Below are 13,199 nucleotides of genomic sequence, written 5' to 3' on the forward strand. Positions count from 1 at the left end.
ATGGCTGATCATCCACAGTCAGAGCCCCGTTCCTGCCTTCTCCCCATATCCCTTGACTCCGCTATCTTTAAGAGCTCTATCTAACTCTTTCTTGAATGCATCCAGAGAATTGGCCTCCACTGCCTTCTAAGGCAGAGCATTCCATAGATCCACAACTCTCTGGATGAAAAAGTTTTTCCTCAACTCCGTTCTAAATGGCCTACACCTTATTCTTAAACTGTGGCCTCTGGTTCTGGACTCCCTCAACATCGGGAACATGTTTCCTGCCTCTGGCGTGTCCATTCCCTTAATAATCTTTTATGTTTCAATCAAATCCCCTCTCATCCTTCCAAATTCCAGTGTATACAAGCCCAGTCGCTCCAATCTTTCAACATATGACAGTCCTGCCATTCTGGGAATTAACCTTGTATTCATTATTATTTTGTGGCATTAATTTGTGAGAGAGTAGTGAATTACGCAGCATTCACACAAACAGGGAGTTTGGGGCTGGGGTGGGGGCTCATGTCTCAATCTCACATGTTTGGCAGAGCCAGAGATTGTCTTCACTAGACATACGCAGCCGAGGAAACCTGAGTGTTTCATTACGGATTGATCTTCTGAGATGTTGACAGACAGGAACTTGAAGTTGTTCACCGTTTCCACCACCAACCCCTCAATGAGGACTGGTATTTGTTCTTCTGACTTCCCCTTCCTGAAGTCAACTAGCAGTTCTTGCTGATTCAGTGTGAGATGTAGTTGCAGTACCACTTCCACCAACTGATCTATCGCCCACTTGTGTGCCTCCTCGTCGCCATCTGTGTTTCTACCAGCAATAGTGGTATTTTTCTGTTGTTTGCGAAAGCTTTCTATACACAAATTGTGTGCAGTGTAGACTGCATTAAAATGGTAACTCTTCTAAATTTGGTGTGTACTGCTTTCCTCTGTGCCTGTGAAAAGTACTGCATTAAACAGGCACTTTCTTTCTCATATATGCTGGGAAATCACCAGATCCTTTTTCAAATACTTTTTGAATTTCTATTTCCCAAAACAATGCTGACAGCTCTTAAGATTAGTCAGGCAATATTAAAATTAGCATTTCTGGTTATTGGTGTAATTATCTTAAAGCTAGTTTAACTCTGCTTTACCTGAATATACACTATTTATATTTTTCAGTATCATAGGAGTAGTTTTTTCAAAACTGAGAAAAATAGTCGTTTGCGGATTTTCCTGCAAACTTACAAGACATGTAGAAAAGGTGAAGGTGCTTCAGTGCTACTTGGACTCTGCTGAAGTACCTTCAGACCGATAATTTTGTAGAGGGAACAGAAGAAAAAGTTCTTGATTTCCATTTGGTGTGGAGTGTATGACAGGGTAGGGGTTAGAAAGAGGATATATGGAATGTGAGGCAATGATCTGAGAGTGTGCCTGATGACTATTTAGGACCCTGGTTATGTGAGAGACATTGAGACCAAGATGATGACCAGGGAGTTCAAGGAATAATGTACAAAGATAAAGATGGGAGAAGCCTGTGGTAAAGATGTCAAGTTGGTTAAAATTCTCCTTGTGGAGTTATGTAAACTGGGACCAGGTCCACTTCAGAAACCATAAGTAAAGTTGGTCTCTGTGGGAAATGGAGCTGAATTTTGACATTCTTCAGACTTTATGAGCCTACAAACTTGCACAGCACCTAGAAGAATGTGCTGGTGGAGGAGAAAAAAGAGAATAGAAGAGAAAAAGCTGGCATGATGTTGCTGTCTACTTCCAGAATTGACCAAGCTATGGGAGAGTTGGAATCAGGAATCAACAAGCTGGTTTTAGGGATCAGCATCAATCCCAAACCAACGATATAATGTGAAGTCCAAATCTGCTGGATGAAGAATATATTTCAAAAGGTCATGATGATAATTGGAGGTAGAAAGCTTGAAGTCTGAATTACTGATTACTTTGGACAGCAAATATTTTACTTTCTGAGTACTTTTGGGTGTACCTGATGCATTTTGGGCTGCTGATCATGAAAGTCACCATGAGATTTCCCTATCATGCACCATCTCTTTGAAATTGCGTGTATTTGTTAGTTCAATTCGTAATTCAAATCAGAGTAACTGATGATAAGATTAAGCAATGCATTTCAAATAGGTCATCACTGACAGACATTTCGAAGAACTCGTGGGATTGGAGAAATTTGCTGAAATTATGTTGCTGAAAATTTTCTTGGCAACTACAGAGCACCAAACTATGTGCAGCTGGTTGACAATATACTTCAAGCATACAAAACCATGAAGTGCAGCATGTCACTAAAGCTTTATTTTCTGCATTCCCATTTAGACTTCTTCCCTGCAAAAATTGGTGCTGTCAGTGATGAGCCTAGTGAAAGGTTTCACCAGGAATATGTGGTCATGGAGAAATAGAGTCAGGGCAACTGGAATCCATTACTGCTGGCTGATTATTGTTGGATGCTTAAGTGAGAAGTGTCAGGCATTGAGTACAACTGAAAATAATTAATAAAACATTTTTAGCTTAGTTATGCAATTTACTGCATTATATGCATAAAATGTAATTTCTTGTTTCTCCATGTGATTCAAGTGATTCTCTGATTAAAGTGGTCTGAATTTATATTTGTGTTCAGTTTCAAGTGGTCTATCATAAACAACAAAAAATTCCGAGGAAGCAACACTTCGAAAAAAAATTGTTGTCCGATGTTATAATGTTGCATAATTGCAAGTATTCTTAAGCAAAAACATTACGACACAGATAAAGCCCGTTTCAACCAGACAATGTTGGAACTAATGCTTGTCATCACTTTCCTTCCACTGCATGTATTTTACTGAAATGACCAATATGTTTTTCTATTCCATAACCCCTCTTGTTCTTTGTACAACTGGACTAATTAATCAGTGTTTTATATGGGAGGGAACTTGGTGGGTGGATAATTCAATGAGAGACACCTTTGCAGAGTGAATTTCAAATCAAGAAGGCAGCACATAGCCACTGATATACTGTAGAGGCAGCCACAACTTGGCAAAGCTCATCATGAGAACTTTTAAAGAATTATTTTCTGTGTAAGTAACATTCCTTAGGTTACAATAAAAAAAACTGAAAAATGAAAGCAGATCTTAGTTTCTTCCTTTTGTTCAAACAGTAAAAGGAATGAGTTGCTTTCTTCTGAGATAGGAGTGACCCATGTTTCTGCAGGGTATCATGGCAACTGAGTGACACAATGGAAAATCAAAGACAGTTGTGGTAATTGAATATATCAATATATATTTGTGTGTTTAGTCTGATTAAATAGTCATTGACATATCTATTTGCTCTCCATTGGGTGTGTTTTCAGGTTCAGAACTCCTCCACCTACACATGCACACTGTTGCGTTGTATTGCAGGATTACAAATGCCCAGCTTATGGATATTCTTAAATACAGTCAAGACCCCGTAATATAACATTCAAAAGTTTGATATATATTGTACACTTGTTCCCACAAACAGCAGAGCCAGTTTTCTCTCTCTCAACACTGTTAGTGACTCTGTTATAAACCTTATATGTCTTTGATGGCATTCATTACAATATTGTGGTGGTTTCGTCACTACTTTGAGAAATATTTGTGAATTTTCAGACATGCACACAAAATTGACTTACGGGCATCCGTAAAAATGGAACCTGTTCATTAGCCGAGGATGGCCTGCATTTAAACCTAACAATGTCATCTTAACTATCAGGGTAGGTTGTACTGGAACATGCCCAGTGTTTGGAAACTCACGACATTATCCCTATTCATAATACATAGGAACAGAATTAAGCCATTAGGCCCATCAAGTTTGCCCCACCATTCAATCTTGGTTGATTTATTTTCTGTCAACTCTGTTCTTCTCCCCGATCAATACGATCCCCCCCCCCCAACCCATTCTTCTAACCTTAAACAAGTACAGGTCAAAAGCCCTCAGACACTCCCCTTTCATTCCTGGGATCTTTCTCTTAAACCTCTTCTGGACCATTCCCAGAGTCAGCACATCCTTTCTTTGATATAGGACTCAAAACTGTACACAGTACTTGAAATGCGTTCTGACCAATGTATTATAAAGCCTCAGCATTACATTCTTCCTTTTCCATTTTAGTCCTCTTGAAAAGAATTATGACATTGCATTTGTCTTCCTTACTACTGACTCAACCTGCAGGTTTAAGTTTAGGAATCCTGTGCTTTATCACTTTATCACTTCAGACTTTTGTTTAGAAAATTCCTAAATTGCATGGGCTGGATATAGGAGCCTGTGTGTTGGCTTCTATTTTGGATCGTCTTGGGCCAGCAGTTTCTACATGATGATAGGATGCTACATGAGTAGTAGGAAAGATTTGAGGTCATCCATTTTCCCTGCCCATCTGGTAATCTTGCTGTAACAGAGTTTGGAGTTGTGTGATTGTTTTGGGATTTTGGAATGCAGCCACAGGAACGTATATCCATGCCCCTGATTAGTGACATTTAAATTAACAGAAACGTAACTTTTGTAAAAGTTTTATTTTTGTTTATATTGTGCGCAAGTTGTGCCTAATTTATGTTAATTTTAAGTATGTAAATTATATTTGACATGTAATATGCTGCTACCAGAAGAAGCTAATTTTTATGCTATTTATATCCAGACGACGTACATTAATGAGAGTAAACATGACCTTGGGATTTGCTCCATCCCTACTCTTCCCCACCATCATCTTACTTCACCTTCAACTCCCATTCATTTCAGAACATTTATCCAAACAAAGTTGAGGACTTATCTGGGGAATGTGTATGTAGATGTATTGAGGAGCAAACAAAGGTGACATAGCCAGAATTGCACGTTTCTTTGAGAAATAGCAGAAGAGCATGTCACCGTCTGTGCTACTTGCTCATGGATGAAGAAATAAATGACTTGATTGTGCTAGAATGTTGTCCATTTTTTATTACCATTTGACTCCTGAAAACATTTGGAACTCAAAACAGATTTGCTGTCTGTAGAAATCAAATGCTGAACATTGGCCATAGGGAAACAAGAGAAATTTGTGTAAATACCAGCATGTCTGCATCTTATCGCATGTATGGTCCAGCCTCTCTGCTTAGAGTTAGGCATATCTGGCAGATGTATGTTTCAACTGCCCTTCAATCCCCCTCAAACTTCCTTAGAGGCCCACTGGCTTTCCCCTCCTACAGTGCATGACACGCCTGTGATAGAAAATGGGTCATTGCCAAGAAGAACACACACAACCACTGGTTCCAGCAAAGCAAAAACAAAAGTGATGTAACTCTGAAACTGCTGGGTCTTCGCACACCCCACCCACATTCATCTTGGATTTAGATGACATTGTTACTACACAGATACCCACAAGGAGCCTAACACGGTATCACTCTGCAAATTACATGTTAAAAATATACACCAGAATATAGTCCTTGCACACCAAAAAACTTTTAATTTATTAGTGTGGCGAAGAAAATTGTCCCAAAGCATGTTGCCCTAAGTGTCACTTTAGATTTTACCCCTTGATAACTTCTAAACTTTAGTGATATTTGCTCCTTTGAAAGCAAAGCAAAGGAGACATGGGTAACATTTTAGGATAGAGCTTTTTGGAAATGTTACCCCTTCAGGAAATCACTCCACTCCCTGCATTTTCTTTCGGTTCCTAATTATTGACATTTACTGCTTCAGTTTCTGATGTCAGAAATCTGTGGATTTGGAGGGGCATTGATTGCAGTGGTTGTGGATTGCACTTGAGGCGAAGGTCATCTGCTGTACAGACTGAGCTAACGCAGAATTTGGCAGAGGCCCCCAATCAACATCTCTCGAGGTGGTGAAATCTACTTGTAAAGTGACCCACTGAGCCTGCTCTCTAACTGTGATGACTGATTCAAAATCAGATGAAACATGCCATCTAGAGGAAACACAAGTCAGTGAGTGGATTTCAGTTTTTAGATCTCCTAATTAAGAGAATCAAGCAGGCTTTTAACACATTCTATTTTCCTATGTGGGCTGCTCTTGCATTGTATTTCAGTCTACTGAGAGATATAATGAACTCTCCTTGCTGTGTGGCAACTCCAATGGAAATACAGGGAGGAGAATCAACCACTATTGGAGGGGGGCAGGGGGGATCCTTTGAATTGGGTCTGAGGAGCCACTCTCTCAAGTGTGCTATTAGAAATTCATTGCCATTTTACACTTACTTCATGATGGTATGCATTTATTGTCTTAACTAGCAGAATCAATCTTAGTGCCAACCAGTATTAAAACTTGCCCTACGCCTTCCTTCACTTTCTCTTGCTGCAGCGCTGCACATCACCTCCAATAAGTTTTCCTTTGGAGGACAGATGAGAAAATACTCTGCTTATGTCACCTCCATTTCACAGCCAAGTTACCGTAACTTTAGTTATAGAGCTCCTTCCTGTATGCAGAGAGCACCTGTAGCATCTACATTCAGAAACCAAATATTGTTGGTGTGTTTACCTTTGATGAGAGAAAAGATCTGGATCAATCTGTTCCTCCTGTCCGGCATCACCCTCTGACAATAAGGAACCACAATGGTATCCTTCAAAGCGAATAGGGCTTCCCATGTCTCAGGAAGCACCATTCAATGAAGGTGGCCATTGATGATTAAATTGACTGTTGCCTTCATTGCACCAGTACAGCCTCTGCCTGTCTGAGGAAAACCATGTTTGAAGGCCTCAGACCCCTACCACCTTTGAAGGCAGTACATTTAAGATCTGTGAAAAAAAATCTTTCATTCTATGCACTTGTGCCTCTTGTTGATCACTTTAAATCTGTAACCTTCAGACTTTGAACTGCTCTGTTTATCCATTTAAACCCAAGTGTGCTGCTACCAACTGAACCAAGGCTGACATGCAGAAAGTTAAAATGTGTGTTGATAACGGAAAGAAAATGATGGAGGAACAGCGGCAGAACAAACAGGGCTTTGTGGTAGCACAGGAGAAGAAATTGGATTAAATAGCCTTGACTAAATCATTCAGAACCATAAGAGTAAAATTAAGGTCTTCTGTTACTTTTGGTCTCCAGTTCATTTCTGTCTGCCACCTTTGGCAAGGGCAAACCAGATGATCTCCAACAATTTCACACGGAAGAAAATCTGCAGATGCTGGAGATCTGAGCAACACACACTAAGTGCTGGAGGAACTCAGCAAGCCAGGCAGCATCTGTAGAAAAGAGTGCAGTCGATGTTTCGGGATGAGACCCTTCAGTACAACTTAGTAACTTGGTGGCAGGGAGAAATGGAGTGCATTTGTGAGAGTTCTTTGATATAAATTTACAATGTACAATGCAGTATAAAATTATTTTTGTGATTGCTATTTTCAGAGGGAATGTTAACACAGGGTGATCTGTTAAACCTTGTCTTCATTTAACTTGGCAAAGCATTCAGTTTTCGTCCAGAGAGTGCATGCACTGTATATTGTATTTAAAACTGGGCTATGTCTATGATGATCTGTGTCTGGACCTGAGATGGTTTGAGGAGGATAATGTGCTCCCCAACCTGCTGCACGGCCCTCATTCAAAGATCACCTTCAAACAGAACCTTCAGAATTGGAGCCCACCAGTTTCATTCATTGTGAAAAGAGCTGATTCTAAGAGCTGTGCTTATGTGTCATCAAAGTCTCAGATGCAACAGGTCTTAAAAAGATCATGTCCCCATCCAGAGAACAGTGAACAAAGTCTACATCAACACTTCTCATTCTCATTCTACGATTCTGACTCTATATAGAATTGAGAAAGTCCTGATTTAATAAGGTGTTAAATGAAAACCTCATTTTCCTAGTCACACAAAAATAAAAATTCCATAGCACATTTTATGCATGGGAGTCATGAGGGCTGGTTAACCCCCACTGGGTACCAAGGTCAGAGATAGTTGTGAGACTGGAATTTGAGGTCAAACAAGATCCATGCAAATTCAGAATTCGAGACTCAAGGGCAGACTTGTGATCTGCGAGTCCTGGGGTTGATACCCAGTCGTTAGCAAAGTTGAATCTTGAAATCCAGAGCATGGCAAGTCCTGAGGTAGAAGCCTAAAGGTTGAAGACCGAATGAGTCACGAGACCTGGGTCACCACTGTTATAGGGCCATGTGAGGCCGGAAGTTGAGACCCAAAAGTCAAAGCTGTGAACGGTGAGTTCTGGGGCGAAATCCAAAGTTGGATACGCAATGTTTGAGAGTCCAGGACAAGGACTGGAAGCCGAGAGGTAGCTTTCCTCGGGTTAAAGGCCTATCAGTGCCTGTGTGACAAGGAAAATGAGAGAAATGGTGGGAAAGGGGCATGTTTTGCTGCTGTTGTTTTGTTTTACTGTTGTTCGTTGTTGGTTTTACTGTTGTTTGTATTCTGCTGAACATTGTGGGCATGCTGTGTTGGTGCAGATGTGAGTGATGTCCCTTGCAGGCTTCCACAGCACATCCTCGAGTGTGTTGGCTGTTAGCACAAACAATGCATTTTACTGTATGTTTTGATGTACAGTACATATAAATAAATCTGAATCTGAAAATTTGTAGGATGGATCCTTCTAGATTCTTTATCTCATATCAAATTACTTGATCTAATTATCTGATCCTTATTTTTTTATATGAGCTTGTTATGCTCAAATTGCTACTGAGTTTTCTACTTTAGAATGGTGACCTCATTGTATAATTACTTAGTTGGGTGTTGGATAATTTGGGATGTCCTGAGGCAGTAAAAAAACACTACAGAGATTTTCTCAGTCCTTTACGATGTCTTCCGTTTTATCTGGTGCTGTTATACAGTTTACTTCCACTTTCTTACCATGGATTAATTTATATTCTACTCAAATTAAATCTATCAGTTACTTTGGCTAATAATTGCTTGTGTATTAGAGTGTGAGAGACACATAGACACACACTCTCTTAGAAGCCATTGGTTTATGATCTGCAGGTTTCATTGTAATGCAAGAACTGACAACTGTGGCATTGACAGTGAATCTCAAAGAGGAGCTGGTGTTGCTGGAGAAACTGGTTTGCTCAGGGAAAGATTCACTTCACAATCATCCAAAACTTTGATTACTAAGATTATTGCAATTGACAGTGATGCTATTAGATTCTTTTGAAAACAATGCTGGCATTTTGTCTTTCTGTGTGTGGGAACTTTACTATTATATGTACATGCAACACTTACAGTCTATAAAATACAGCTGCTACTATAGTTACTAGTGTGGCACTAATTGCTTTCTTTAGGCTTGCTGCCAGACCACAAACCTGCCCTGCCAGAAGGTCATGTTCCAAAAAGCCAGAAGCCTCACTTAAACAGGTAAGTGCTTTTGCTCTGAAACTTGAAGTAAGATTTGCTTAGGATTAAAAGAAAACAAGGGATTGCACTCCACAAAATTCCCTTATTAGGCACTTTTTTTTGAAAGCGAGAGAAGTAACTTGTATTTCTTTGGCACTTTATCAGACTGTCTTTATAGTAAGCATATAACAAAGCTAATGTCAGATTGAAAGATCAGGTAATGGTACAGAGATCAGTAAAGAATGACCTGAAAGATGTAGCCACAAGAATGTAGAACCAGGTTTATACTAGTTCATATACAAAGGTTGGGTGAGAATGGAGAATCATGGATATGCGTGTAAGTGGTCTGTGGCCTGAAAGGTTAGACCATGAGATTGTAGATCATGGGTTTCATTAGTTGGTAGTGATTTTTTGGAGGATGTAGGCACTGGACCATAGAAGGAAAAGAGGAGCTTACTTAGGATATGAATTTAGTCATATCTTTTGATTTTTAAGCAAGGAACCTTTCTCTTCAGTTAAACTGAGATTTCACATGCTTACCATACAAAACACAGAGTTAGAAGAGTCCTGATCCAAGAATCTGGAATGACCAGATTTGATACCAAACTGAATTTCACGGTGTAGGCCAACACATGATTTCGAAGAATACTTGTAAGCCAACGATCAAGCATGTATTTTAAAATTTATTACTATTGAGATACAGCACAGAATAGGCCCGTCTGACCTTTCGAGCTGCAATGCCCAGAAACCTCCCCTTTAACCCTAGCATAATCATGGGACAATTTTCAGTGACCAATTAACCAGTATGACTTTGGACTGTGGGAGGAAACTGGAGCACCCGAAAGAAACCCACACAGTCTCCGGGAGAACAAACGAACTCTTTACAAATGTAGTGGGAATTGAACCCGGGTCGCCTGTACTATAAAGCGTTATGTTAACCTCTACGCTACCAGTGTAAAAGACTCTGGTAGAGAAGGAAGAGCTAAAACATTGAAAATTTTAGTCATTTTGTGTGTGAATGTCCTTCTCATCTGCATTATCAAGAATTAGGAATAGGAGTAGGTCATTTGGCCTTCGGAGCATGCTCTGCTTCTCAGTATGATCATGAATGATGTCCTTTTTCATTTCTTTTTTTTTGCTCACTCCTCATATCCCTTGATGCGTTTTGTGTCTTCCTCTTTCTTACGTGCATTCTTTGCCTTCCACAGAGAATTCTACAGGATTCCCACCCACTGAGAAATAATCCCTCATCTCTGTCCTAAGGGTTTTCATATTTTCAGCCCTCTAGTTTCATGCTATTTCAGCCAGGGGGAAAAAATCCTTCTAGCATCTTGCTCATCAAGTCCTGTCAGAAGTTTGTACGTTTTACTAAGATTGTCTTTTATTCTTCTAAATACCACTGAATACAGCCTAGTTGATCCAATCTCTCTTCATATGAAGGGCCAACTATCCCAGGAATCAGCTGAAAAAGTCACCCAGAACCTTTTTGTTTTCATCAAAATTTCCAAATTTATTATCAGTTAAATAATACTTCGCCTTTCCATTTTTCCTCTGTGAATAGCTTCATATGTAATAATGTTACAGTACATCTCCCATGTATATACCTTTTCATCCGACTTGTTAAGATCATCTTGAAGTATCTTTGCATCTTCCTCACAGATCGTAATCCCACCCAGTTTCATGCCATTAATGAACATAAAAATTCTATGTTTAGTTCCCTCAGCCAAATCCTTGATTAATATATGGTGAACCGCTGGGGCTTAAACACAATTTCATTTTGCTAGCCCAGTAATCATCACCTGCCATCCCAACAAGCCCATTTGCACCTACTCTTAGTTTTCTGTGTGTCAACCAGGCACATAATCTCAATTGTTGGTTTTAATTTTGCATGTTAACCACTAATTTGAAATTTTATCATTGGCCTTTTAAAAACCTAAATACAAAATATCAGTGGGTTCTCCCTTACCTATTTTATCAGTTAAACCTTGAAGAACCTGTAGTAAGATTATCAAACTCAAGATAATTCTGCTGTTATGTCTTCTGGTTTTATAATAGTATAAAAGACTAACTCCTGCACCAGCAGCAACTGTTGTCTGATCAAGTGCAACATGGATAGGTACAAGATAAATTCCTTATCTACACTTTCATTCTCCAATGCCTTGGCAAGGCCATTCTAATCTCTATCACATTTCCCCTTGAAATATTAGTAGTAATCTGGTAGTCTTTAACTACCAGTGAATTTGCAGATATGGAGATGAATTTACTTTTAAGTCTTTTTTTTATTGGAATGAGTTAGTTTTGAATTCAGCCTCTGGGGTTCCTAGTACACATCAATCAGTTGAAGGGGCCCATTGAAAATCAGATAGGTTGCACTATGCTTCCAAGTGGCCCCACGGCTTCTTCAGGAGTTAAGTTGTCCATATGTCTATCCCTTTAGCATATAAAAATTAATTAAGTTAATGAAGTGGTTAAAAATTAGAATTTGATGCAATATGTAGTAGTGGTTGAGACATCATGGTTTTCACATGAAGCTAGAGACCTTTCTCTTTTTTTGCTGTACTTCATGGATGTTTTTTTTCTGGGTTTCCTTGTACGTCGTTTAGTCTGGGTTACTGCATTTATTGATAGAGGATGTTTCGATATGCCACTGTTGGCATTATATATTCAGTGACCACATTGCTCATGCCTGTTGGAACCACTTGTGTCCTTTGAGACAGATGAAGTGCATGGAATCTTGCAGCTGGGTCATACATGAGCTGTTCAGATCAGATGGTATATTTAATCCGTTTGTAATTGCCTGCAATTTAACTTACAGGATATTAAAGGTTTCACCAGTTAATAATACATAGTCCGATCTCATGTTCCCAATTTGTTTCTGCGGGCAGCATTGGAGTTTTTATAGGGTTGAATTCCTGAAATGAAGATCAAATGTATTACAGGCCCTGGGAAGAGTATACTTTTCAAAACAAATCAGCAGGATATGTCCCCAGGTGATTTGGGTGGCTGCCTCAATCATGTGCTGAAGGACACACCTGGAAGATGTCATTCCTATGGAATATAAGTGTTGGACTCTTTCCCCTTTGTTTAATTGCTGAATGATAACAGGAATTGTGCAATCCAGTGGCCAACAGACAGGTTTCATCACATCTGTTTTGGAGTTGCTGGAGGTAGCGTTGGGTTTATGTGACTATGCACTTGGAGTTTTGCCACTGCTATTGTATGTGAGTCGGTCTAAGCAGCAATGGGTCGGTCAGCTTCAGAGTATGACCCTTGCCTTTACTTGTCTTATTTATTCAAAGGACTGGGAGGAAGTGGATTTATTTGTTTTTAGCAGTCAGCTGGCAGCTGAAAACTCAGTTTGGTTATTAATTTTCTTTGTCATCCCACCTCGTATTTCCATTTTTTATTCAGGTTTCCTGTCATTCTTGGCTGTTGTGGCTTAGAATACAACATCAGATTGTTGATGCAGGAGGCCGAAGTTAATGTTCTGGCAAGAATGTGGCATGACATCTCCCATTTTATTTAGTGCCTGCTGGTCAGGATTTGTCCAGAATTCAGATTAACAGCACCTGTTGATGAGTGTGCAATTAAGTCCTTGTTTTTGTGCCTTTTTGTTTATGTAGGAAACATGAAGGAGTAGATATAATGGTAGTATTAATGTTTTGTTTTAAGCATCTAAAGGGGTATTGGCTCGTTGTGGCCACATTAGTCTTACATAGGAACTGTGACCCATGACGTAGATTTCAATATTTTGCTTAATGTTTTCAAATTCCTTTTTACTGTGTTTGATGCAATTTGCTTCAATAGCTATTTGCTGTGATTGAATTAGTATTTGTATGAAGTCAGAACATAACAAATCTGCACAGAATCACAGTCATATTGCACAGAAATGACTCCTTTGGCCTACCTGGTCCATGCTGACTTCTTTGCCTATCTATGGTAGTTTCTACTTGAGCGACACATCAAG

General features: G+C 39.5%; 1 protein-coding gene across 2 annotated transcripts in view; it reads left to right on the forward strand.

Moving 5' to 3' along the window:
* mrps18a (mitochondrial ribosomal protein S18A) overlaps positions 1–13,199 on the forward strand; it is a 124,169-nt gene that overhangs the window by 51,633 nt on the left and 59,337 nt on the right. The window contains exon 5 of one of the 2 annotated variants that reach the window (XM_059982749.1): positions 9,181–9,253. The exons of the other annotated variant lie outside the window; for it this stretch is intronic. Coding sequence (XP_059838732.1) covers positions 9,181–9,253 — 73 coding nt within the window. The remainder of the gene's footprint in view (positions 1–9,180; positions 9,254–13,199) is intronic. 2 annotated transcript variants of the gene reach the window in all.

The sequence above is a fragment of the Hypanus sabinus genome, chromosome 10 (genome assembly GCF_030144855.1).
Source record: "Hypanus sabinus isolate sHypSab1 chromosome 10, sHypSab1.hap1, whole genome shotgun sequence".
Taxonomy (NCBI): Eukaryota; Metazoa; Chordata; class Chondrichthyes; order Myliobatiformes; family Dasyatidae; genus Hypanus; species Hypanus sabinus.